Source organism: Ranitomeya variabilis, chromosome 1 (genome assembly GCF_051348905.1).
Source record: "Ranitomeya variabilis isolate aRanVar5 chromosome 1, aRanVar5.hap1, whole genome shotgun sequence".
NCBI lineage: Eukaryota > Metazoa > Chordata > Amphibia > Anura > Dendrobatidae > Ranitomeya > Ranitomeya variabilis.
The window spans coordinates 33,736,761-33,762,477 of NC_135232.1; the positions used below are offsets into that span (position 1 = coordinate 33,736,761).

Consider the following 25,717-nt stretch of genomic DNA (forward strand, 5'->3'; position numbering starts at 1 on the left):
AAATTCAGCTCTGCTAGATTGGACACCTATATCTACTGTATAATCACAGCTTAGTGAGTTATCATGACAAATTCAACTCTGCTCTGCTACATTCATAAGGTGTATTATCACAGCATAGTGAGTTATCATAGGGTTAAATGACAAACTCAGCTCTGCTACGTCTCACAGGTTAGAGAGTGTTATTGCAGACATAACTGACAAACGCACAAATTAGAACATAGTGAGTTATCATAGAGTTCAATTACAAACTCAACTCTGCTACATTTGACACCCACCTATCTTAATTTAGGGAGTAATTATCATATTATGTGACAAACTCAGCCCTGCTACATCCTTCAGGTAAAATGTCATAGCATAGTGAGTTATCGTAAAAAACAGCTCTGCTACATCCTACAGGCATATTGTCAGGACACAATATATTAGCATAGAGGTAAATGACAAACACAACTCTCCTACATCCTATAGGTATACTATAAAAATATATGATGAGTTCAATGACAAATTCAGCTCAGCTACATCTGCATGCCCCCATCTCACAAACCTGCATATTTGCCAGCCCAGGGAATGAGTCAGTAAGTGGCACTGGAGAATGGGGATGTGAAGTGTTCTACATTCTCTGCATGCTTCGCTATTATTTTGCAGATTGCCTGCATACCAAGAAAAATCTGTGTTCCCATAAGCGCCTATAGGGGCCCCCTGCTCCATCACAAAATGCAGATTTCTTTTTTTGCACATTTTTTTTTTCTTTTTTTTTTTTGGGGGGGGGGGGGGGCTTTAAAAACAAACAAACAAAAAAAAAACAATACCCTGCTGCTAACCGCGGTGTGTACAGCTTTAAGAAAGAGGCGGCAGTCTGACAGATGACGTGGGAATGTTAATGAGTAACTCGGGAGAAAAAAAAAGCCCCTTCTGAGTGAGTGCACCATGTGTGGTAATAGGCTTGGCTGCCACACTATTTAAACTGGGGATAAACTAAAGAAGAAGAATCAATAAGATCAAACAGCAGAGGTGCCATCAATGAGAAGCCTGTTACCGTAGAGAATCCTTACACACCAGGGGCAGGAGCAGAACTCACCTGGCTGCACAGATCCAGAACATCAGGGGCAGAACTCACCTGGCTGCACAGCTACAGGACATCAGGGCAGGAGCAGAGAACTCACCTGGCTGCACAGCTACAGAACCACAGGGGCAGAACTCACCTGGCTGCACAGATCCAGAACATCAGGGGCAGAACTCACCTGGCTGCACAGCTACAGAACATCAGGGGCAGAACTCACCTGGCTGCACAGCTACTGAACCACAGGGGCAGAACTCACCTGGCTGCACAGATCCAAACCATCAGAGGAAGGGGCAGAGCAGAACTCACCTGGCTGCACAGATCCAAACCATCAGAGGAAGGGGCAGAGCAGAACTCACCTGGCTACACAGCTACAGACCACCAGAGGAAGGGGCATGATCTGAGCTCACCTGGCTACACAGCTACAGACCATCAGGGGCAGGAGAAGAGCAGAACTCACCTGGCTACAGAACATCAGAGGAAGGGGCAGGAGCAGAGCTCACCTGGCTACACAGCTACAGAACATCAGGGGTAGGAACAGAGCAGAACTCACCTGGCTACACAAATCCAGAACATCAGGGCAGGAGCAAAGCAGGGTTTACCTGTCTGCACAGCTACACCAGGGGCAGGAGCAGAGCTCACCTGGCTGCACAGCCAGAGGACACCAGAGGCTGAAGCAGAGTAGTGCTCACCAGGCTACATAGATCCAGAGCATCAAAGGAAGGGATAGAACTCACCTGGCTACGCAGCTACAGAACACCAGGGGTAGGAGCAGAGCAGAGCTCACCTGGCTACACAGATCCAGATCATTAGGGGCAGAGCAGAGGTCACCTGGCTACACAGCTACAGAACACCAGGGCAGGAGCAGAACTCAGCTACACAGATACAAAACCCCCGATTAGGAGCAGAGCTCACCTTCCACCGCACTTCCCCTTTAAGGATGACCTCTTTGCTGCTGGCCTTGGCTTTGGTGGTCCTAGGACAGGGCGCCCCCCTGGACGATAAGACCGTGAACATGCTGGTGATCCTGCCCCGGGATGACCGCTACATGTTCTCCATCAGCCGGGTGCAGCCCGCCATAGAGTACGCGCTGCGGGCCGTGCAGCACAATGCCAGTCTGCTGCCGGGCTTTACGCTCAATGTCACGTACCGGGACTCGGACTGCGGAAACCAAGCGCTCTTCAGCCTGGTGGACGCCGCCCTGAAGGAGCAGAAGCCGGACGTGGTGCTGGGCCCCGTGTGCGAGTACGCGGCGGCCCCGGTGGCCCGGCTGGCCTCCCACTGGAACATCCCCATGCTCTCCGCCGGGGCTCTGGCCACGGGCTTCATGCACAAGGCGGACGAGTACTCCCACCTGACCCGCGTGGCCCCTGCCTACACCAAGATGGGCGAGATGTTCCTCGGGCTGTTCCGCTACCACAAGTGGAGCCGGGCGCTGCTGCTCTACAGTGACGACGGCGCGGAGCGGAACTGCTTCTTCACGGTGGAGGGGGTCCACACTGCCTTCAAGGAGGAAGGCTACCACATGGCCGTGCACAGCTTCGACGAGGCCAAGCATGTGGACGTGGAGGACGTGGTGCACTCCATCCAGAACAAGGAGCGAGGTAAGACGTGCCGGCCGCGGACAGGAGCGATCACCGTGCGCCCGGGCAGGGGGTCGGAGCTCCGCGGCAGCCCGGGGCAAGGCAAGGGGCTGCACTGAGGAGCAGGCGGCAATATTTACATAGGACTGACAGCTGGTGAGAAGGATGCATCCACAAAGCACACGAGACACCTAGGTGTGCTCCAGCTGTAGGGGGCTATTAACCCTTCACATCCAGGTGCTGTAGCTAAGTGATGGGGGCGATTCAGGCAGGAAGATGCAGCAGAGCTGAGCTTGTCATTAGCACAGATCTCTGCACCGGTCCTGTGTCTACAGCAGAGCTGAGTTTGTCAGTGGCACAGATCTCTGCAGCGGTCCTGTGTCTACAGCAGAGCTGAGCTTGTCATTAGCACAGATCTCTGCACTGGTCCTGTGTCTACAGCAGAGCTGAGCTTGTCATTGGCACAGATCTCTGCACCGGTCCTGTGTCTACAGCAGAGCTGAGCTTGTCATTGGCACAGATCTCTGCACCGGTCCTGTGTCTACAGCAGAGCTGAGCTTGTCATTAGCACAGATCTCTGCACCGGTCCTGTGTCTACAGCAGAGCTGAGCTTGTCATTGGCACAGATCTCTGCACATGTCCTGTGTCTACAGCAGAGCTGAGTTTGTCATTAGCACAGATCTCTGCACTGGTCCTGTGTCTACAGCAGAGCTGAGCTTGTCATTGGCACAGATCTCTGCAGCGGTCCTGTGTCTACAGCAGAGCTGAGCTTGTCATTGGCACAGATCTCTGCATCGGTCCTGTCTACAGCAGAGCTGAGCTTGCCATTAGCACAGATCTCTGCACTGGTCCTGTGTCTACAGCAGAGCTGAGTTTGTCATTAGCACAGATCTCTGCATCGGTCCTGTGTCTACAGCAGAGCTGAACTTGTCATTAGCACAGAATATTAACCCTTCACATCATCCACTTCACATCCAGAACTGGGAGAGGTACTGTAGCCACTTATTTGGGGCTGATTGATGTAGAGAGATGCAGAAGAGCTGAGTTTGTCATTAGCACAGATCTCTGCACTGGTCCTGTGTCTACAGCAGAGCTGAACTTGTCATTAGCACAGAATATTAACCCTTCACATCATCCACTTCACATCCAGAACTGGGAGAGGTACTGTAGCCACTTATTTGGGGCTGATTGATGTAGAGAGATGCAGAAGAGCTGAGTTTGTCCTTGGCACGGTTCAGTCTTGGAGGATCAGATCCCTGCCGCAGTCCTGTGTCTACAGTGCCTGGTCACGACTAGTGGCTGTTTAGTGTCCCCTGTAGCCACATGAAGATCATGATGAGTGACGATGAGAGTGCATGTACTTTTACATAGGACTGACCGTTGATGATAATGATGCAACTTCAACATATATGAGAAACTTAGGTCTGCTCCATCTGTAGCACTGTATATGGCTATTTAGAACATGAACCATTTACATCATCCAAATAAGCTCATACCCCCCAAAATGAATGACTGGTGTAGAAAGAAGCAGTAGAGATGAGTTTGTCATTTGGCACAGTTCATGTTGACATCCTGATATGTGCGCTGACTGACATATGACTGAGAGGTGCTGATGGTGTAAAGAGACATAAAAGTCTGCTAGACCTGTAATGGGGAATGTATGGTAGCAGAATATTAACCCTTCACAAGTCCCTGCATGTGACATCAAGTGCCACAATGTAAGGTTTCTTGTTCCCAGACATTTGTTACCACTGATGTAACAGAACTGAATTTGTCATTAGACATTTTTGAGCCGCCCGCAGCACACTGAGTGGTGCCAAACAACCAACTTAGCCCTGCTACATCTGTAATACATCTTGGGACTGGGATTTCCCTAATGTTGTAGTCAGAGTTCAGATGACATTAATGAAAGCATGAAGCCGAGATTAGATGCCGGTCTTGTATCCAAGGATTAGGTTCTTTTGAAGAAAAAAGTGACTCTGCAGACATCTGGGGGATCTCTGACTGCTAAACATAATGAGAAAGTATATTGAATGCAGATGTAGCAGAGCTGAGCTTGTCATATGGATTGGAGCTGACATTTGTGCAACTACAATGGGGTTACCTGTGGTTTACATAGGACTGCTAGTAAACCTACTATATTATCTTTACCCATAAAATTATTAGAATGCAAAGATAATGACAAAATCAGCTCTGCTACATCTTTTTTTTCCTAAACTGAATTTGTCAATGTAGGAGAGCTGAGTTTGTAAATTGTCGCAGCTAATTTTGACCCTTTGATGTGTGAAGATAGTAAGAAACTGTCCAAATGTAGCAGAGCTGAATTTGCCATTTACCTGAGAACTACTGTTTATAGCTTTCGATGATCTTGTCATGTAAACTTATTCAAAGCCTCTTGTACGTACAGATGTAGCAGTGTTGAGTTGGTTATTTTGCACTCCCTCATCTTCTCATGCATTATTTGAGGGTTTTTTTTTCCATAGGACTGCAGGTAAACTTATTGTGGTGGGATGGAGGTGACATAATGACGTCAGCCGTGACACCCATACAGATGTAGCAGTGCTGAGTATGTCATTTAAACACATAGCGATTCCTGAGATTAATGCTGGGGTTACACAGTGACTTTGGCTGTGAAACAGGTTGTGCCCCCAAAGATGGCCGCATTCCACTGCTGCATAGTGCAAGTGAATGGGGTCGCACTGCACCCCCCAAGGCACCGACAGCAAAAAGTCTGAATTATTTGGAGTTTTTGTGACTTGCTTGTTGCGATACCTTGTGAGTTGCGACTTCCTTACTTCCAGTTACCCACATTCTGTTAATGTTTTCATATATAGAGAAGTAGCAGAGCTGAGGTTGTCATTAAACGTTGTAAATTGTGAAGTCAAGGTTAAACAGGTTTAAATGCAGTCCTATGTAAATCTACATATACAGTACAGACCAAAAGTTTGGACACACCTTCTCATTTAAAGATTTTTCTCTATTTTCATGACTATGAAAATTGTACATTCACACTGGAGGCATCAAAACTATGAATTAACACATGAGGAATTATATACTTAACAAAAAAGTGTGAAACAACTGAAATTATGTCTCATATTCTAGGTTCTTCAAAGTAGCCACCTTTTGCTTTGATGACTGCTTTGCGCACTCTTGGCATTCTTTTGATGAGCTTCAAGAGGTAGTAACTGGGAATGTTCTTCCAACAATCTTGAAGGAGTTCCCAGAGATGCTTAGCACTTGTTGGCCCTTTTGCCTTCACTCTGCGGTCCAGCTCACCCCAAACCATCTCGATTGAGTTCAGGTCTGGTGACTGTGGAGGCCAGGTCATCTGGTGTAGCACCCCATCACTCTCCTTCTTGGTCAAATAGTCCTTACACAGCCTGGAGGTGTGTTTGGGGTCATTGTCCTGTTGAAAAATAAATGATGGTCCAACTAAACGCAAACCGGATGGAATAGCATGCCGCTGCAAGATGCTGTGGTAGCCATGCTGGTTCAGTATGCCTTCAATTTTGAATAAATCCCCAACAGTGTCACCAGCAAAGCACCCCCACACCATCACACCTCCTCCTCCATGCTTCACGGTGGGAACCAGGCATGTAGAGTCCATACGTTCACCTTTTCTTCGTCGCACAAAGACACGATGGTTGGAACCAAAGATCTCAAATTTGGACTCATCAGACCAAAGCACAGATTTCCACTGGCCTAATGTCCATTCCTTGTGTTCTTTAGCCCAAACAAATCTCTTCTGCTTGTTACCTGTCCTTAGCAGTGGTTTCCTAGCAGCTATTTTACCATGAAGGCCTGCTGCACAAAGTCTCCTCTTAACAGTTGTTGTAGAGATGTGTCTGCTGCTAGAACTCTGTGTGGCATTGAACTGGTCTCTAATCTGAGCTGCTGTTAACCTGCAATTTCTGAGGCTGGTGACTGGGATAAACTTATCCTCAGAAGCAGAGGTGACTCTTGGTCTTCCTTTCCTGGGGCGGTCCTCATGTGAGCCAGTTTCTTTGTAACTCTTGATGGTTTTTGCAACTGCACTTGGGGACACTTTCAAAGTTTTCCCAATTTTTCGGACTGACTGACCTTTATTTCTTAAAGTAATGATGGCCACTCGTTTTTCTTTACTTAGCTGCTTTTTTCTTGCCATAATACAAATTCTAACAGTCTATTCAGTAGGACTATCCACTGTGTATCCACCAGACGTCTGCACAACACAACTGATGGTCCCAACCCCATTTATAAGGCAAGATATCCCACTTATTAAACCTGACAGGGCACACCTGTGAAGTGAAAACCATTCCCGGTGTCTACCTCTTGAAGCTCATCAAGAGAATGCCAAGAGTGTGCAAAGCAGTCATCAAAGCAAAAAGTGGCTACTTTGAAGAACCTAGAATATAAGACATAATTTCAGTTGTTTCACACTTTTTTATTAAGTATATAATTCCACATGTGTTAATTCATAGTTTTGATTCCTTCAGTGTGATTGTACAATTTTCATAGTCATGAAAATACAGAAAAATCCTTAAATGAGAAGGTGAGTCCAAACTTTTGGTCTGTACTGTATTACATGATCAGCGGCATTTTCAAGACAGCAGCCTGATTCAGAATCTTAAAAGGGATCTCCATCTAAACATCACACATCTGAGCTTGGTTAAACATATTGATCACCCAATAACTAGTTAATTCTGTGAGATGTGACCATGACAAATTCAGCTCTGCTACATCAATACGTTACTCAACTTGTTTCCACCAGACAGCCTCTTCATCATCTATCCTAAGAATATGTGGTGTCTTGTTGGGACCCGATGAGAGATTATTAATGAATTAGGTTTTGGCGGAATATCAGATTTTCCGGATTATCAGGACAACACTCTTAATCACAGGTTGTCCTGCTGCGTGGACTGTACTGATCTGGGGAAACAGATGTAGCAATGTTGAATTTGTCATTGAACTTCTGTCCACTTTAGAGGATAGTTGTAACATACTGAGCAGTTTTTGGGCTCATAGATCCCCAACAATCAGCTGAGTCTGTGAAAGAACCAATCAGCAAGTGTTTAATTCTCCTGCAGTGCCTCCGCAGGAGGAATTAAGTATTGCACCTCTTCCATTGAAATCAGATTGTGGTGTATGGGTATGTTGGGTCCTCCAGCGCAAGGGGATATCCTCTGTAGCTGCTTTCACATTAGGACTGGATGGGATCACATCTATCTTTTCCGCAACTGGAGACATTAGGGAGCAACTGGAGACCCCCAATTCAAAATCTGTAACAGGACCCCAACCTACCAAAAGCCACTTATATTACTGGTGATTCTTATGTGGCACAGGAGCTTATGGTGCAACTGCTTCCTCTATAACTATGCCCCGGGGGGGGGACCCTAAAAACATTACATTGTTGGCAGAGCCTATTGATTTTTGAGGGTCCACAGAAAACCCTTTCCTCTGACACTGAGAATCCTGTGTGCTGTATTCACATGTAAATCCAGGTTAATGACTCCTGAAAATCCTTGACCCACATCCTCCTGGCCGTGCTGTACGTGACCGGTGGACGGTACCATTAGTCTGCATTGTTCACAACTGACAAATCTACAAAGCCGTAAGCTGTACTGCAGCTCTCATCTGAGCAATGTCTGTTCACTGTATGCAGGTATATTCTAGATATAATACTACATGTAGGGTTTAGTTATTTTGCAAATATTTAGCATTTTCTAAATGCAGATTCTCAATGACATCATATCTGCCTGCGTACAGAACTGCTTCTACATTTCCGCTGGCTTCTTTTTAGTTCTCAGTCACACAGTCATTCCACTACCCCATGTTATGTTAGTCCTTTGCATTCAAGTAAAAAAAAATAATCCATGTTCTGGCTGCCATCTTACTTATAAATATGACAGTCTGCAGGCAGTAATGCTGGCGACCAGGGGCGTAACTATAAGGTGCGGGGTTTGCAATTGTACCTAGGCCCTTGTGAATAGGGGAGCCCCATAAAAAAAGACTTATTATTAAAGACTGCAGTAGCACACGGCATTATAATGTGGTGTAATATTGGAGATTCAGTTCTGGACTGAAACCTGATTCTAATAAAATGGAAAAGTTCTACAACTTTTTAATAGAGTTTCATCATTTCATGATCTCTGCTTTCAGCAAATTCTTGTTTAAGTGGAAAGGCTGAAACATCAAACAAAGAGTTGGATATAAAAAGTATTGGTAATATTTGGAGTCCCGGCTGATACATTTGACCTGCAGTGATACATTGTAACAAACTGTTAGTACAGGAGAGGGAGATGTGTGCAGCTAGAATTGTCTGGACTAGATTCAATTGTATCAGATGTGAGCAGTACAAAATCTCTGGAATTTTAACTTCTGGATTTAAAGGGAACCTGTCATCAGGAAATTAGATCCCCAACTAAAGGTATGATGTTTATAAAGGCCCTTTAATGCTTATCTTTCTTGTAGTATTTAGTATGGAAATTGTAGAGCAGTCCAGCTCTGACGTTTTAATGACAAGTGCAGTGGGAGGACACTGCACTTCCAGCTCCAGTGCCTGCCTACTGATTTCCCTGCCCGCTGTCAGTCTCCAGTGATTGACAAGTCACTCTTCTATGGCTACGTGAGACTCTGCACAGGCACCAAACCATTGCCCATGGTGGTCTCATCAGAGGGGCGGCGCACGTACTGATCGCTAGCAAGAGTCGTCTGCCTATCGATCTGCACATGTGCTGCCCCCTCTGATCATCGCTTGGGGTCATCTCAATAGACCGGATCAATCTGCGTAGCTTGAGATGACCCCGGACAATGGTTTACTGTCTATACTTTTCAAACCCATCGTGGGGTAAACGTGTGGACCCACTGGTTTTGGTTGCAGTGGCCTGCAGTCTGTGTATGGGGGCCTCCCAACCACCACCCAAATTTTGGCCATAAAAGGGGTAGTAGAATCAAGCATTTTGGATTTTGACATTCCTTGTATTTTTTCTCTTGGGTTACGACATTTGTTTATGATTCTCTCTACCTAAGGCCGGGGTCACACTTGCGAGTGGAATGCGAGAGACTCGCGCTGCACTCGCAAGTGTGACCCCGGCCTTAGGGATAAATCATCTTTTGTGGAGCAAGGAGTTCCATTAGAATAGGACAGGTGCACTGTACCCTTCAGATATCTGTAGACATGTCTGTCCCCACTCTCCACCCGATGCAGGGCTGTATTACCTCTGGTCAAGGAACATCTGGGTCTGTCAGTATCTATAGTGTATGGAGAGCTGTCTGATCCTAGACCTTGTGTGCCGCCATAATATTGGCTTCACTGATCATAGTCTACCAAGTTTCAGTTGAAAACCCCCATATGATAGAGTTTCGTCACCCCATAAAGGGCCTTATGGGACTTTGACACTATGCCGGAGATTGTAGTCATTATCGTATTCTCAGCATCTTCCTTGTTGTGGAAATTTACAGGAAATGGGGGCGGATTTCACGAGTTCCTATACCTAAAACCTCATTAAGTTTTGTGTTTTGGACTGACGTCAGCTCGGACCGCCGACTCCTTTTTGTGCTCCGGGAGGAACGCTTACAAATATTAGTTTGCATCCTTCCTTTGTTTTTATTGCTTTCCGACATTGAACGTCACCTGCCGTCAGAGCTGGGACTGGGAACCAGTGAGACCACCACCAGTATCCATGACTATCCAGGTTATTACGTCGATCTCCTGATTTTTAGAATTTGGGGTCCCAATTCTAAAATTGCATTGGCCACTTATCGGCCTCTAGGGTTAATACTTAGGGCCATTTTTTGTATCGGATGCTGAGGTACCCATCCTGTTCTATATTGGCCCCTGCATGTTGCACATTTAGACCATATTGTCAAGGGTGAGGTATGTCAGTAAAAATGAGTTATGAATTGGATAGATGTTACGGGGCACAGGGGGCTCAACACAAGTTTTTTTAAAATCTATATGAGCCTGGCCCTACAAAATAAAACCTGCATGGAAAACGCCATAAAGTAATTAAAAAAAAAAGAAAAAAAAACCCTAAAAAATTCCAGAATTGTCATTTTTTGGTCGCTGCACCTCTCCTCTAAAAAACAATGAAATCATCATATGTACCCCACCCCAAAGTGGTGCCAACAAAAACTACAGCTTGCAATGAAAAAATAAAGCCCTCACTGCTCCATTGGAAGAAAATATTATGAGTCTCAGAAAATAGCGACAAAACCAAATTTATGTATTTTTTTCAGCACTTAAAAAAAAAATATATATATATATTTATATATAATTTTTTTGTATTGTTATAATAATTCTGAGCTGGAGAATCATTTCGTCAGATTGTTGTTTTTTTTTTACCACAGAACATCATAAAATGGAAACCCCAAAAAACTGTGGTGGAAATGCTTTTTTCCCCATCATTTCATTGGATTTTTTTCCCCTTTTATAAGTACATTATTATAGTAGGGCAAGGAAAAACGAAAGTGGAAAATTGCCGGGGTTAAGACGCAGCCTCAATGGTGGTGTTATCACACGCCAAATTCAGGAGATGTAGGAGGAGATATAAACACCTCAAGAGAAAGGAGAGCAGCTGAAATTGTTAACAAAGACCAGGTGGCCACTTTGTTGTGTACGACCCTATATATATATATATATATATATATATATATATATATATATATATATATATATATATATATATAAAATATATATATATATATATATATATATATATATATATATATATATATATATATAATATACATGGATACCGCAATGTGTGTGATCTGTAGGGTCTTCATAACTATTTATATCACAGTGCTCTCTATATATAATCTAATATTCGCATCCTGCTCTGCATTTCCACACTAGGCCTCATGTACTAAATTTGCCTTGTCTGGACCCTTGTTACCCATAGCAACCAATGAAAGTTCAGCTTCCATTTTGAAACCTGATCTGGAAAAATGAAACATGAATTCTGATTGGTTGTTATAGCTGCATTATAAAATGTCATCATCAGCCAGGTATATATGCGATGTTGAGCGGATAGTGACGCCAATTAAGTTATTATTTTTGTGTGTCATGATAAAGGGGAGGTAATTTACATACAAAAAATGCTAAAAATTAATTTTTGGGAGGAAAAGCTTTGTATTTTTACCACAGATTTCACTCTGTTTGGATAGGGTGAAATTCACAACGTTAGGTGGATTTTGTGGCTAAATCTTTAGTGTAAATTATCTGTTACGTCTTGAGGAAGAAGCGGGGCTAAAAAAAAAATGGTACCAAGTACCCCACCATCTCTTGTATCTGAGAGAAGGAACAAGTTTTTGGAACAACCCAGAACCGTTACATTTTTTACAAAAGACTATGGCGCCAACTACACAACTACCCGCTGTAGCTATACCCCAATCTATTGCCACTTCATCATTAACCCTTGAATGAGGAGAGAAAATACTGCCTCCAGCAAGTAGCAGTATATTTGTAGGCAGTGATTGTTTCCAGCTGTGCAGGGAGCAGCAGCTCGGCCCTAACTAAGACCATAGCACTTGTCGCCCCTACATCACAAATGGGAATGGGAAATGGAAGGAACCAGTGCTGTACGCCTGTAGGTTTCATCTAATGGCATAAAAATATGGGTCATTATTTGTTTTGTTAAAATCCGCCATCAGGTTCCAGAGATATTGGCCTTTTTATTTAATGCTTATTTTTATGGTGTTCACCAAGGGGGCGTGGTTCACTGGGTACTAATGCAAAGCAGCTGAAAGACACGCCCCTGAGGATCCTGTGAGCCATGCACCCTTGTAAAGACCATACAAATTAGCAAAAAAGAAAAAGGCCCATATCTCTTTAACCATATGGTAGATTTTTTTAAAAAATAGAATAAATAGGGGAACATTGGGAATAATATAAAAGTAAAAACTGGCTACTTTTTGACCTTGTGATTCAGTAGCCAGTCAAGCAAGTTTGACGCCTTACTGAAGTGCTCCATATGGGAAATTGATGGTACCAGTTAATGGGGTCCTGTGATATTCCGATTGAGCTTAATTATAACCCCTGTTACTACTTTGCAGCCGTTGCCCCAGTTCGGTATCTTAATTTGGAATAATCTGCGCTCGTTCTAATCCTCTCCTAAAGACTAAATAACACATTGTGTAAAACAAATTTTTTTTTTCCTTGTAAAAAGCCTTATATTCACTGTAACCTTATCATGTGGCAAAAGGTTACTGGCACAAGCAGGCATGGCGGGAAACAGAGGCCGCCCTCACTGACACGTTCACACAGCTTTCAAAGCAGGCTTTAATCCCTGGGACATGTTACCGTAATCCCCTGCCCAGGCCCTAATTACCCTAAACCCTAACAAGGTGATAATTCCCATTTACATGGTATTCAGCTATTGAGTACAGGGAGTACAGATGTAGGAGAGCTGAATTAGTCATTGAAGCCTGCACTGAAACCATGAATATTTTTAGGAATATATGCCCCCACTTTGGGGTCACATGGGTCCAGGGAGCTGAGATATTAGGGCTGACATGCTGTAAAGCTGATTTTACTTCATCTTTTTACTTCTAATGGCTCTGCATGATGGAATAGTTAAAATAGATTTTGAGCGTGTTCGGATAAGGTGTTATCTGACTATTCTCAAGTATTTTCGACGTGCTCGAAAAAAATGCTCGAGTCATCGCGGCTGCATGTCTGACGGCTGTTCGACAGCTGCAGCACATGCAGGTATTTTCTAACAAACAGGCAATCCCTGCATGTGTTGCAGTTGTCGAACAGACGCGAGACATGCCACCGTGGCGACTCGCGCATTTTTTTACAGCACGTCGAAAATGCACGATTATGACACGAGCATGCTTAGATAACACCTTATTCGAGCATACTCGCTCATCTATGATTTTGACCCTTCAGATCCCGTCTTCCTTGCTGACATGTACTCACAGGCCTTGTATATTAGATTTAATCTTTGTGGTGGATATAAAAATAAAAAATAATGATGGGGCTGATGGATTTCTGCATGACCAATCCTTTTGATCTCAGAGGAGATATACCTCTGATAGAGGAGTCTGCCCGCAGATTACTCCACGTTTCTCATTCACAACAAGTCAATAGGGGGACTGAACAATTGGGGGTACAGCCACTGGGACGCCTACCAAATCTGAGAAAGGAGTTCTGTGACCCGTTTATGAATGGAGTGGTTGTGTGCATTTACGGTGGTCACACATGCCCTAATACTCCCACAGACCCATAGAAGTGAATGGAGCGGTGGTCCGTTTTCTCAATCAGTTGGACTTCCAGAGGGCAGACCCCCACTGATTATACACTTAGCATTTATTCTGTATCCCTTTTATAATGGGATCGCATGTTCTGGCCTTAGTCGCCTTTATGGCTGCTGAGACATTTCACTACACTATGCTTTGTTCAGAGCTGCGTTGCCCCCACTGATGATAATGAAGGAAGTTCGGCGTCCTCTTTACTAGTTTTCTCCTGCCCCCGTCACCTGGCGGCAGGTCCCTGCACTGCTGGTTTGCTTACGCTCCTCTGTGCTGGGAAAAATGACAAGGTAATGCAGCGTTGCATCAATGCTCAATCCTACATTCTGAGGACTGGTGGGGGTCACAGAAGTTTGACCCCATATTTATACAATGATGGCGAAATGTCATCACTTTATTAAATAGGAACCTGTGTAATACTACATTTGTGCAAGAAATTGCTTCCATGTGTTTTTTTTCTCCAGCTGAGAGCAGTACCATAGTGACAGGCCCCTTTAAATTTGGGCTCCAAAAATGTCTTACAAAAATCATCACACAGGAAGGACTTGCCCCGGAGGCTTATGTAGCTGATTTCCATGTGAATGGGGAGAACTTGAAGTTCTTGTACTTTCTGGCTGCATCTACAGGTTTATGAATCACGTGTAATTGTTATTGTGATTGTGACAAAATTAGATCAGTCATTACCTGCAAAGAGTTTCACAAACATGGAAGCTAGTCTAGCAGAGTTCACCTTGTTACACTGTCCATATTATTATTATTATACATTTTTATAGCGCCATTTATTCCATGGTGCTTTACATGTGAAAAAGGTGGAAAATATAGACATATACAATAAACATGAGCAATACAAGGCACACACAAATACAGGAGGAGAGAGGACCCTGCCCGCGAGGGCTCACAGTCTGCAGGGGATGGGTGATGATACATTAGGAGAGGGTAGAGCTGGTCGGGCGGCGATTCAGTAGGTTGAGGATCACTGCAGGCTGTAGGCTTGTCAGAAGAGGTGAGTCTGGGGGAAGTACAGAAGTCTTGGATGTGGTATGTAACCTTGGCCAGATCTGTGCCTTGCCACAATTCTGTCTCTGAGCTCCTTGGCCAGTTCCTTTGACCTCATGATTCTCATTTGGTCTGACATGCACTGTGAGTTTTGAGGTCTTACATAGACAGGTGTGCGCCTTCCCAAATCAAGTCCTATCAGTTTAATTAAACTCAGCTGGCCTCTAATGAAGGAGTAGAACCGTCACAAGGAGGATCACAAGGAAATGGACAGCATGTGACTTAAAGGGAATCTGTCATTCCAAAAGTCATATATGAGCTAAGGCCACCGGCATCAGGGGCTTATGTACAGCATTCTGTAATGCTGTAGATAAGCCCCTGATGTAACTTGAAAGGTAAGAAAAACAGGTTATATTATGCTCCCCCAGGGGCGGTCCCGGTTCGTTTTGGGACCGATGGCCGTCGCGGTCCGGGTCTCCTATCTTCATGCGATGACGTCCTCTTCTTTTCTTCCTGTCACGGCTCAGGCGCAGGTGTACTTTATGCTGCCCTGTTGAGGGCAGAGCAAAGTACTGCAGTGCACAGGTTCCGGGCCTCTCTGACCTTTCCCAGCGCCTGCGCACTGCAGTACTTTGCTCTGTCCTCAACAGGGCAGCATAAAGTACGCCTGCGCCGGAGCCGCGGCGTGAAGACCAGAAGAGGACGTCATGGAATGAAGATAGGAGGCACCGGAGCGGACCTGAGACACCCATCGGACCGGACCGCAGTGGGACCGCCCCTGGGTGAGTATAATATAACCTGTTTTTCTTACCTTTCAGGTTACATCGGGGGCTTATCTACAGCATTACAGAATGCTGTAGATAAGCCCCTGATGCCGGTGGCCGCAGATCATATATACGATTTTTGGGGTGACAGATTCCCTTTAAATATGAGTGTCTGAGCAAAGGGTCTGGATACTTATCGCCATGTGATATTTCAGTTTTTCTTTTTTTAATAAATTTGAAAAATATTTCTACATTTCTTTTTTTTCAGTCAAGATGGGGTGCAGAGTGTACATTAATGAGAGAAATATGAACGTTTTTTGAATTTACGAAATGGCTGCAATGAAACAGTGAAAAATTTACAGGGGTCTGAATACTTTCCGTACTCACTGTATAACACATTGTAACTGCACCATAACAAATTCTGCTCCGCTACATCTTCACATTAATACACATCACTTTTATATTCTTCCACTATTTATCATTTCTGATTGTTTCTTCTCTCGATCAATAAAAAGGGAATCAACAGCAAAATCTCATTCGAGTCTCAATACAGGAGCGATTGGCTTTTACTGCCAATTATAATCGACTTCACCAATAGGAAGATTTGTATTTTTATTGCGCAATTTCCCTGTGTTTTATGATATAGAATTCCTGCAGCCATTTTTTAAATATTTCTGTATATTATATTTCTATTTTTTTGTTTGCATAGTTTTTTTGCGTTAAATATTTTATTCATTTTCTTGTACTTTTGTATTAATTTTATTGTCATATTAAAATGATTTTTTATTACATTTTTGTATTTGCATTTTTTTATTTTCATATTACGATTTTTTTTACTGTTCTGCAGGTTTTTAAAATTTTTCTATTATCAATTTTTTTAATTTTTTTGAAGTTTCATTCTTTTTTGTTACATTTTTTTTGTTTAAATAAAGGAGTAATTGTACAATAATTGGCTATACAATGCATCCATAGGAGTGGATCTGTATAGATCCAGTGTCTAGTGTATGCAGCTGCAGTGTTAGGGTTAAGCCTAACCCGCTGCTCTTCAGCTATTAGATTAGATAGCAGACAATGAGTCCAAGCTTTCTCCCTATTGATCAGATCTATGGTAAAACCTTCCTAATTGAGCTTCTGTTGACCCCATTCATGAGAAAGTTCCTCTATTGCCTGCGGCAAAACTTCCTTATTGAGCCGGGTCCTTGTAACAATGGCTCGGTTTCAAGCACGGGGGAACAAGCTGTGTTTCATGGCACACAGAACAATAACATAAGTTGTGGATGGAAGAATTCTGGAGCCCAGAGATCTGCACAAGAAGGTTTTCCGCAGCCAAACAATTCAATGGTCTGTGAAGGTTTAAGATTTCCTGATAACCCAAACCCATGGATAGTGCCAGACCGCTGTATTGGGGGCATTATGTAGAAGGAAGAAAGGAACCAGATGCACAAACCTCCATTGTCTTCTTCAAAAATGTCAGTTAGCTGCCTGTAAAGCCAGACCTGATTTAGTTCTTTGTAATTGTAGAAACAATATGCCGGTTATTACAGCTCCCACTCATATTACGATCAAACCTTTTGGCTGGACCGTTGGCGCACTTTTATTGTGCCAAAGCCGGTGCGCTCTCTCATCGTCCATGATTCTCACTGCTGTGACATCAATACATCATTTTTCTGTGCATATATCGTTATATATATATATATATATATATATATATACACACAGTTGTGTGAAAAAGTGTTTGCCCCCTTCCTGATTTCCTATTCTTTTGCATGTTTGTGACACTTAAATGTTTCAGATCACCAAACAAATTTAAGTATTAGATAAAACAAGTAAACACAAAATGCAGAATTTAAATGAAGGTCTTTATTATTAAGGGAAAAAGAAATCCAAACCTACAGAGCCTTGTGTGAAATTGTGATTGCCCCTCCTCCCTCTTAAAACATAAAATAACTGTGGTTTATCACATCTTTGGGAAGCTGATTTCAATTTTCCTAGTCACACACAGGTGTGATTACTGCAAAACCTGTTCTCAATCAAGAAATCACTTAAATAGTACCTGACTGACAAAGTGAAGTAGACCAAAAGCACCTCAAAAGCTAGGCATCATGCTGCGATCCAAAGAAATTCTGGAACAAATGAGAAACAAAGTAATTGACATCTGTCAGTCTAGTGAAGGTTATAAAGTCATTTCTAAAGCTTTGGGACTCCACAGAACCAAAGTAAGAACCATTATCCATAAATGGCAAAAACATGGAACAGTGGTGAACCTTCACAGGAGTGATTGGCCAACCAAAATTACCCAGAGAGCGCAGTGACAACTCATCCAAGAGGTCACAAAAGACCCCACAACAATATCCAAATAACTGAAGGCCTCACAGTTAAGGTCAGTGTTCATGACTCCACCATAAGAAATAGATTGGGCAAAAATGGCCTGCATGGCAGAGTTCCAAGATGAAAACCACTGCTGAGCAATAAGAACATAAAGGCTTGTCTCAGTTTTGCCAGAAAACATCTTCATGATCTCCAAGGCTTTTGGGAGAATACTCTGTGGACTATTGAGACAAAAGTTTATTTTTTTTAAGGTGTATGTCCCATTACATCTGACATAGAAGTAACTGTTATGGACCTGGTGGTTAGGAGCACCCGGAATAACCTGATGGTTAAACTAGAAATAGGGACAAGCTCTGGGGAAGTGGGAACTCTGCTGACCGCAAACCCTACTCCTATCACACACACTAGAAATAGCCGTGGAGCGTACCTAACTCTTCCTAGACGCCTCTTCACAGCCTAAGAGCTAACTACCCCTAAAGATAGAAATAGAAGCCTTACCTTGCCTCAGAGAAATTCCCCAAAGGAAAAGTCAGCCCCCACATATATTGACTGTGAGTTAAGAGGAAAGTCACAAACACAGGAATGAAACAGGTTTTAGCAAAGGAGACCAGTCTTCACTAAATAGTCAGAGGATAGAAAAGGGAACTATGCGGTCAGCACAAAAAACTACAAAAACCACGCAGAGTATGCAAAAAGACCTCCACACCGACTCACGGTGTGGAGGTGCAACTCTGCACCCCCAGAGCTTCCAGCTAGCAAGGAAATATCATGATAGCAAGCTGGACAAGAATTTAGCAGTACAAAGAAATATATTCATGAAGCAGTAACAACAAATGAACTAGCAGGGACTTAGCTTCTGCTGGAGTAGACAGGTCATCAGAGAAGTCCAAGAGAGATCTGAACCAATACTGAGACATTGACAGCTGGCATGAAGTAACGATCTGAGTGGAGTTAAATAGGGAAGCCAACATAGCAATAAACGAGGGCAGCTGAGAAAGCCAACCTCAAGGACCAGCAGTTCTACTCTCCACCAGAGGGAGTCCAAGGACAGAACTCACCAAAGTACCATTCATGACCACAGGAGGGAGTCCGAGAACGGAATTCACAACAAGTAACAGCATTTCAGAAAACGAATATCATGCCAACAGTAAAATATGGTGGTGGTAATGTAATGGTCTGAGGCTGTTTTGCTGCTTCAGGACCTGGAAGACTTGCTGTGGTTACTGGAACCATGAATTCTGCGGTCTACCAAAAAATCCTGAAGGAGAATGGCCGGCTATCTGTTCGTGACCTCAAGCTGAAGCGTACTTGTTTTATGCAGTAGGACAATGATCCAAAACACCTGCAAGTGCACCTCTGAATGGCTTAAGAAAAACAAAATTAAGACTTTGGAGTGGCCTAGTCAAAGTCCTGACCCTAATCCGATTGAGATGTTGTGGCATGACCTTAAAAAAGGAGGTTCATGCTCGGAAACCCTCCAATGTGTCTGAATTGCAACAATCCTGCAAAGATGAGTGAAACAACATTCCTCCAGAGCGTTGTAAAAGACTCAATGCCAGTTATTGCCAAACACTTGATTGCAGTTGTTGCTGCTAAGGGTGGTCCGACCAGTTAGTGGTGTAGGGGTCAATCACTTTTTTCACACAGGGCCCTGTAGGTTTGGATTTCTTTTTCCCTTAATAATAAAGACCTTCACTTAAAAACTGCATTTTGTGTTTCCTTGGGTTATCTTTGTCTAATAAATAAATATATAAATTACACTCCTCAACATTGAAATTACAATACCAAGAAGGATATATAAGATTGTGCAAATCGCGGTGTCGTAGGTGTCGCTAATATCTACAAATGATCAACTTTACAAGCACCTCGCTCCTATCTGTGGCACGTGAGAGGAGCATAAAAGCCAGATTGAAAGCAAATTTCTTTTAGCCACATAAGACATCAAAAACCGGATCATGTCCTGCGGGATGATTGTGCGATGGCCCCTGTTTATTGATGTGCCCCTTATAGACTCTTGTTGCAAATTGAGACAAAATCTTTGAACGAAGAGACCTTGATATATCACTCTGGCAGATTGCAAGGTGTGTAGGTCAAGATGCCAGCACTGGAATGACAAGAGGTCCTACTCCCAGATTGTAGTGTGCATTGGAATAATATACAGTAGACGTTAAGCAGCCAATGCTGGAAGTGTCGGGATTTCTGCACGTGGATCTCACACTTGTTCCTGAATAAATCGCGATGTTTTGAAAATGTAGTTTCCATTTTTTCATAATTTGCAAATCAGTAACATGTCTCCATCCTGTGAGATACAGCAAAAAAAGAAAAGCAGCACATGGGGCAATAAAGTCCACTTTTTTCATGTTTTTTGTGCTGCTTTTCTTTTTTTGCTTTATTATGGGGAGCCACTGAATTGTTGGTTGGAAAAGCTCTGCACGTATATAAAGGTATTGTTTGATGCTGTTCCAATTTTTTAATCTATGATAAGAGATAGATAGATAATAGATAGATAATAGACAGATAATAGATAGATAATAGGCAGATAATAGACAGATAATAGATAGATAATAGACAGATAATAGATAGATAATAGATATATTATAAATAGATGATAGATAATAGATAGATGATAGATAACAGATAGATAATAGACAGATAATAGATAGATAATAGATAGATAAATAATATATAGATAATAGACAGATAATAGATATATGATAGATAGATAATAGTATGATAATAGATAGATGATAGATAGATGATAGATAATAGATAAATAATAGATAGATAGATAGATCATAGATAGATAATAGACAGATAATAGCTATATAATAGATAGATAGATAGATAGAGATCAGGAATAAATATTTCTATAACAAGCTATTTGTATTATATTTAGAATATTCTCCCCGATGTTCATAGATTATTCTACCGCACACGTGTTTTTGGTTAATGAGCCTTGTGATGACGCACACGATTACATGCCATCCTTTAGACCCGGTGGAACATATATCCCTGTGCATTCTTGCGTGCCTTAGGTACATGGTGCTGCTGCCCTCACATATTTCCACTAATCTTTTGATTTCCAGGCTCCAGCTATTGCTAATTTCCATGTCTGAGTATTACATTGCTATAATTAATGCTTGTGATTGGTGCCCCGGAGGTAATTGCTCAAGGATTATCTTGTCTACCTTAATGGTATAATTACATTCATGTATGGAGGGGTTAGGCCACACTAACACGCAAGGTATTATATCTTAGCTGATCCCCCTCTCCAAACTGATCAGGCCACTAATTTTTTTTTTGGGACTAGGGGATTTGGAGGGATGCATGTCTTTCTTTATGGATGCTAGAAGCCCGGCTGTGGATATCGATGGGTTGAAGTCTTCTAACACACTTTCTATGTGCGTTCTCTCTGTATGTTACAGCAGTTGCCTATAAACCACAAGTGACTATACATGGCTCCTGCATTAAAGCGAACCTTTCATCAGGATTTTGCTAAGTAAACTACAGACATTGTCAGGTTGGCGCTGTTACACTGATTAAAATGATACTTAAGTTGAAGAAATCCGTCTTGTGGTTCTTGTGTAATCAGTGTTAGACGTTTTGAGTTAATGAGATTTTCATTCTCCGGGGCGGGACTGTGGGCAGGTCTTTTTTTCATGCTTTCTGGCCTCATCGTCATCCTTATGGGCTTAAATGACAGGTCACTGAGCTTTCAGTGACTTGCTTCCTACTTTAAATACTGCGCTTGCACATTTAATAGTGTGGTATTCACAAACTTTTTTTTAGCTCCAACAAAATGGCTCGGCAGCTGCACATGCCCAGTAGCATCTATTGGCAAGCGAAGCTCTCAATCTGAGAGATGATGAGGCCAGAGCACGGAAAAAAGTTCCGACCACAGACCCGCGCCGAAGTACGAGAATCTCATTAACTTAAAACTGTAAGCAAAAATTAAACAGCAACCACAAGAAGGATTTCTTCACCCTAGGTATCATTTTAATCAGTATAACGGCGCCAACCTGACAGTGTCTGTAGTTTGCTTAGCAAAATCCTGATGACAGGTTCCCATTAAAGTGATTGACTATGGCTGCTATGTGCCAAAAACAGCTTGATACCTGTCAACAGTGTTTGGTTCTCTCTAGTTGTGCCATAAAACAGTTCTGTAGAGCATGGTTCCCAGGATCCATTGACCATTGTTGGCCATTGAAATCAGTTGCTAAGCATGTAATATGTGGCCTCGTAGAGGATGTTCAGTAGCATTGAAGCCGGAAGGGGTTTTCCACTTTTTATTTTTCTCCATCTAAAAATCTAAAATAAAAATCCACTTTCAGATACGGATTTCCCGGTCCCCCACCAGTCTCCTTTGCAAGTGTAACATGGCGAGGGTCGGTAGCGAGGTGCTCGCCAGTGAGCATGCTGGCTGGGTGTGTGGACTTGTGCTGTGAGGACATTACATCCGTTCAGGCCGCATGTAACCGATATTGCTGGTTTGCCAGGACCAGATGTTTCGCAATTCAATGAGGAAGACCACCAGTCAAAAATAAGTTTTTTTTCTTGGTAGAAAATATATACAAGGGACAGTGGGTACACAGCCTTGTGAACTTTTCCTTTACAACTCAAAGCATTTTCCACAGTTTCCTTCCTTCATTTTTTTAGTGTTCTCTAAGTCCACTATTTCTCACTACTTCACCACAACCCAGCTTTTACACTACAGTACTGCTCACCACGAGTCGTTTACTCATCCTGCGGTTCCGCGTTCTTCCTCCCCTTAGGGTGCCAGTATGGCTTGTAAAGTTGACAATTTGGAGCTCCTTTATTCTTTACACTTTACTCTTCCCGTGTACTCAGTCCTGTTCAGGCCCGTCACCTTCAAAAGCTCGGGGTCTCGTGGATAGGCATCCTCTTCTTAGACCTGTTTCCTGAAGGTTATTCTATATCTTAGTCACTTTTGCTCCAGATCTCGCTATCCCTTTTCTTTTGATCTCCTCTCACTTAGGATCACTCCAGAATGTGACACGGCTTCACCTTGGGCCTTTAGGTCCACTCACTATGCACTCCAGGCCTCATAACAGGAAACTGTCACTTTCCCTGCGACTCAGCCGCTCCGACTATGGGCTAGTCCTAAACTCAACTCTAACTGTCCCTGCCAACTACCTGTTGCTGGGCAGACTACAGCTTCTAACTATCCGTATCGTGAAACTACATACATACCAGAAGAAGGCGCAATGATGGTTCGATAGGCAAGAGTATATTTTTTTTCCAGATTTCAGGAATGAAAAAGGGATAGCAACTAATTTATGGGTTTGGCTCAGGCCCTTTCTATTTTGCCTACTAGTTGGAGGATGTCCTTCTGCTTGGGAATTAAGAGGAATGGCTCCGCATTTGCAGACTTGGGTTGGTTTTGTGTTGCACAAACAGCCATTTATTTGCATTATACCACGTATTCTCACTCAAAGCCACTGTGGAGCCCATGTGTGGCAGCCATATTTTCCCCCGATGATGATCTGTTCCCTATCACCCCATTTCTGAGCCGTCTTCCTTAAAGGGTTTGACTTAGATGTTAAATTATAAGTAGACCTGATCTAAGGCAGCCATTGCCCCCCGTAGCTCCAAGGGGGAGAGGAATTGTGGAACCATGTTTTGCAGGTGGGTCAATGATGACTGTTTCACAAACAGCGCCACACCTGTCAACAGGTATTGTCTGGTATTGCAGCTCAGTTCCATTCACTTCAATGGAGCTGACTTGCAGTGTCAGACACAAATCCTGGTCAGGACTGGTGAGGTTTTAAGAAGAAAGCAGCCAAATTCTGATATATTCCAGGAGGTGAGAAGTTTGTAGTAGTTTTGATGTCTTTCTTGTCTGCTGGACTTCACTTCGCTCCTTGTGGGGGGAGCGCGGTCGCTTCCAGCGCCTCATTTACATGGAATGTGAAGCACACAAACAAGCTGCCTGCTATTTACATAAAATGATATTTATCGGGTGAATGTGCTCATTGTGCCCGGCTCTGCCGCTCTGCCGGTTAATTAGTGCAGGCCGAGCTTATAATTTGCAGCACGTCGAGTGGGCAAGACGTCGAGGCACAATATGTTTATTTTACCTTCTAAGTGTTTTATTAACTTCTGCAATAAAGAGATGAAGACAAAAAGTAAAGAGACTCTGATGTATGTAACGTCCCTTTAAATAGTGTAGTACTCGCCATACCACTAGTTTTGGGGTCATTCAAAGGCTGACTGTCAGATCTGACGGTCTGGATTGGGGGTTATATAACAGCTCTGAGTCGCATTATGATAGTTCGATAAGTCCATATAATTGGATTTCTCCAAATATATGGTGACAAAATCATCTCTACTACATCCTCAGTTTTTTTTTTAGGTGCATTGTGAGTACTTAGACTTGATATTCTAGGTGGTTGATTTTATTTTCTCTGTTTCTCTCCTTCAGTCGTGATAATGTGCGCGAGCAGCGACACCGTCAGGAACATCATGTTGGCCGCACACCGACAAGGACTGACCAAAGGGGACTACGTCTTCATCAACATTGAACTCTTCAACAGCTCGTCATATGGTAGGTTGAGCTTCATCTTGCTAACCAGTTCCGTTAACGGTCTCTGTGTTTGTTCAACCTCATACTTATCACCAAGACAGGTCACTGTCTATCTCAAAATCAACACCCTCTTGTTCTGCTGCTGCTGTTATTTTCACACATTCAGTGCCTGGAAAAAAAAGTGTTTACCTATATGCAATTTATACTAATGGCTTTATTACACGTAGGCCTACCCTTACTAATATAATCAGATGACTGGATAAGTCGCTGCTTCCCACAAGATCGGCACACCCCTCTTCTTTTGTTGTGAACTTTTACCTGCCACCCAGTGATGTAGAGTAACGTTGGTGGGACTCAATGTAAAATCTGTACCAGGGCCCAAATTACCATGTGCAGAGGGGTCTTCACGCTCTTTTAAGGACCAGGGCTGGCATGCAACTGCTTGCCACTGACACTGTCACTGTCATTTTATTAGTAATACTGTGAAAGCAGAGGACAGGTCACTGCCTCTCACAAAGTCAGCATCTTTCTCCTCTGTTGCTGTGACCACTCATATCTGATTGGCTGCCTAGTCACCTTTCCTTATCACCTCACCTTCTTTGTGACACTGACCATGCCATACTGAATCCACAATATAGTGAATGCAGTCCCTATAAAAGGTCACTGCCTCTCACAAAATCAACACTCTCTTCCTTCTGCTGTGATGACTCCTATCATCTCTTTCACTGCCTGTAGTTTTCTATTTACCTGCTCTGTGGCACTGTCTTTCCACAGGGTCAAGTTTTTAATAATTCAATGACTGGAGTAAACAGGTCACTGCCTTTCGTATGATAAACATACTCCCCCTCTGCTGCTTTGACCGCTTCTATCATGTGATTGACTTCAGAGTGTTTTTTCCCTGCCTACTTTATCATACAGTCATTCCATAGGGAGCCAAGTTATCAATAATACAATGATAGGAATGAACAGGTCACTGCATCTCACAAAATCAACATACTCCCCCTCTGCTGCGGTGATCACTCATATCTGATTGACTGCATAGGGTTCTGTCCTTACCTGCTCTGTGGCTCTGTCTCTGCTCTATGCCGCCATGTTCTCAGTATTACAGGGACAAGAGTGGCGAGGTCACTGCCTCCTACAAGATCAGCACATTCCTCTCCTGCTGCTTTGCTTATGTTAGCTGAATTCTGTTCCGAGACGTATGTTATTC

General features: G+C 43.2%; 1 protein-coding gene across 2 annotated transcripts in view; it reads left to right on the plus strand.

Moving 5' to 3' along the window:
* The first annotated feature begins 1,510 nt into the window (after positions 1 to 1,510).
* NPR3 (natriuretic peptide receptor 3) overlaps positions 1,511 to 25,717 on the plus strand; it is an 85,140-nt gene continuing 60,933 nt past the window's right edge. For both annotated transcript variants that reach the window (XM_077281954.1, XM_077281964.1), the window contains exons 1-2: positions 1,511 to 2,661; positions 24,406 to 24,528. In XM_077281954.1, coding sequence (XP_077138069.1) covers positions 1,998 to 2,661; positions 24,406 to 24,528 — 787 coding nt within the window. In that variant the 5' untranslated portion in view covers positions 1,511 to 1,997. The remainder of the gene's footprint in view (positions 2,662 to 24,405; positions 24,529 to 25,717) is intronic.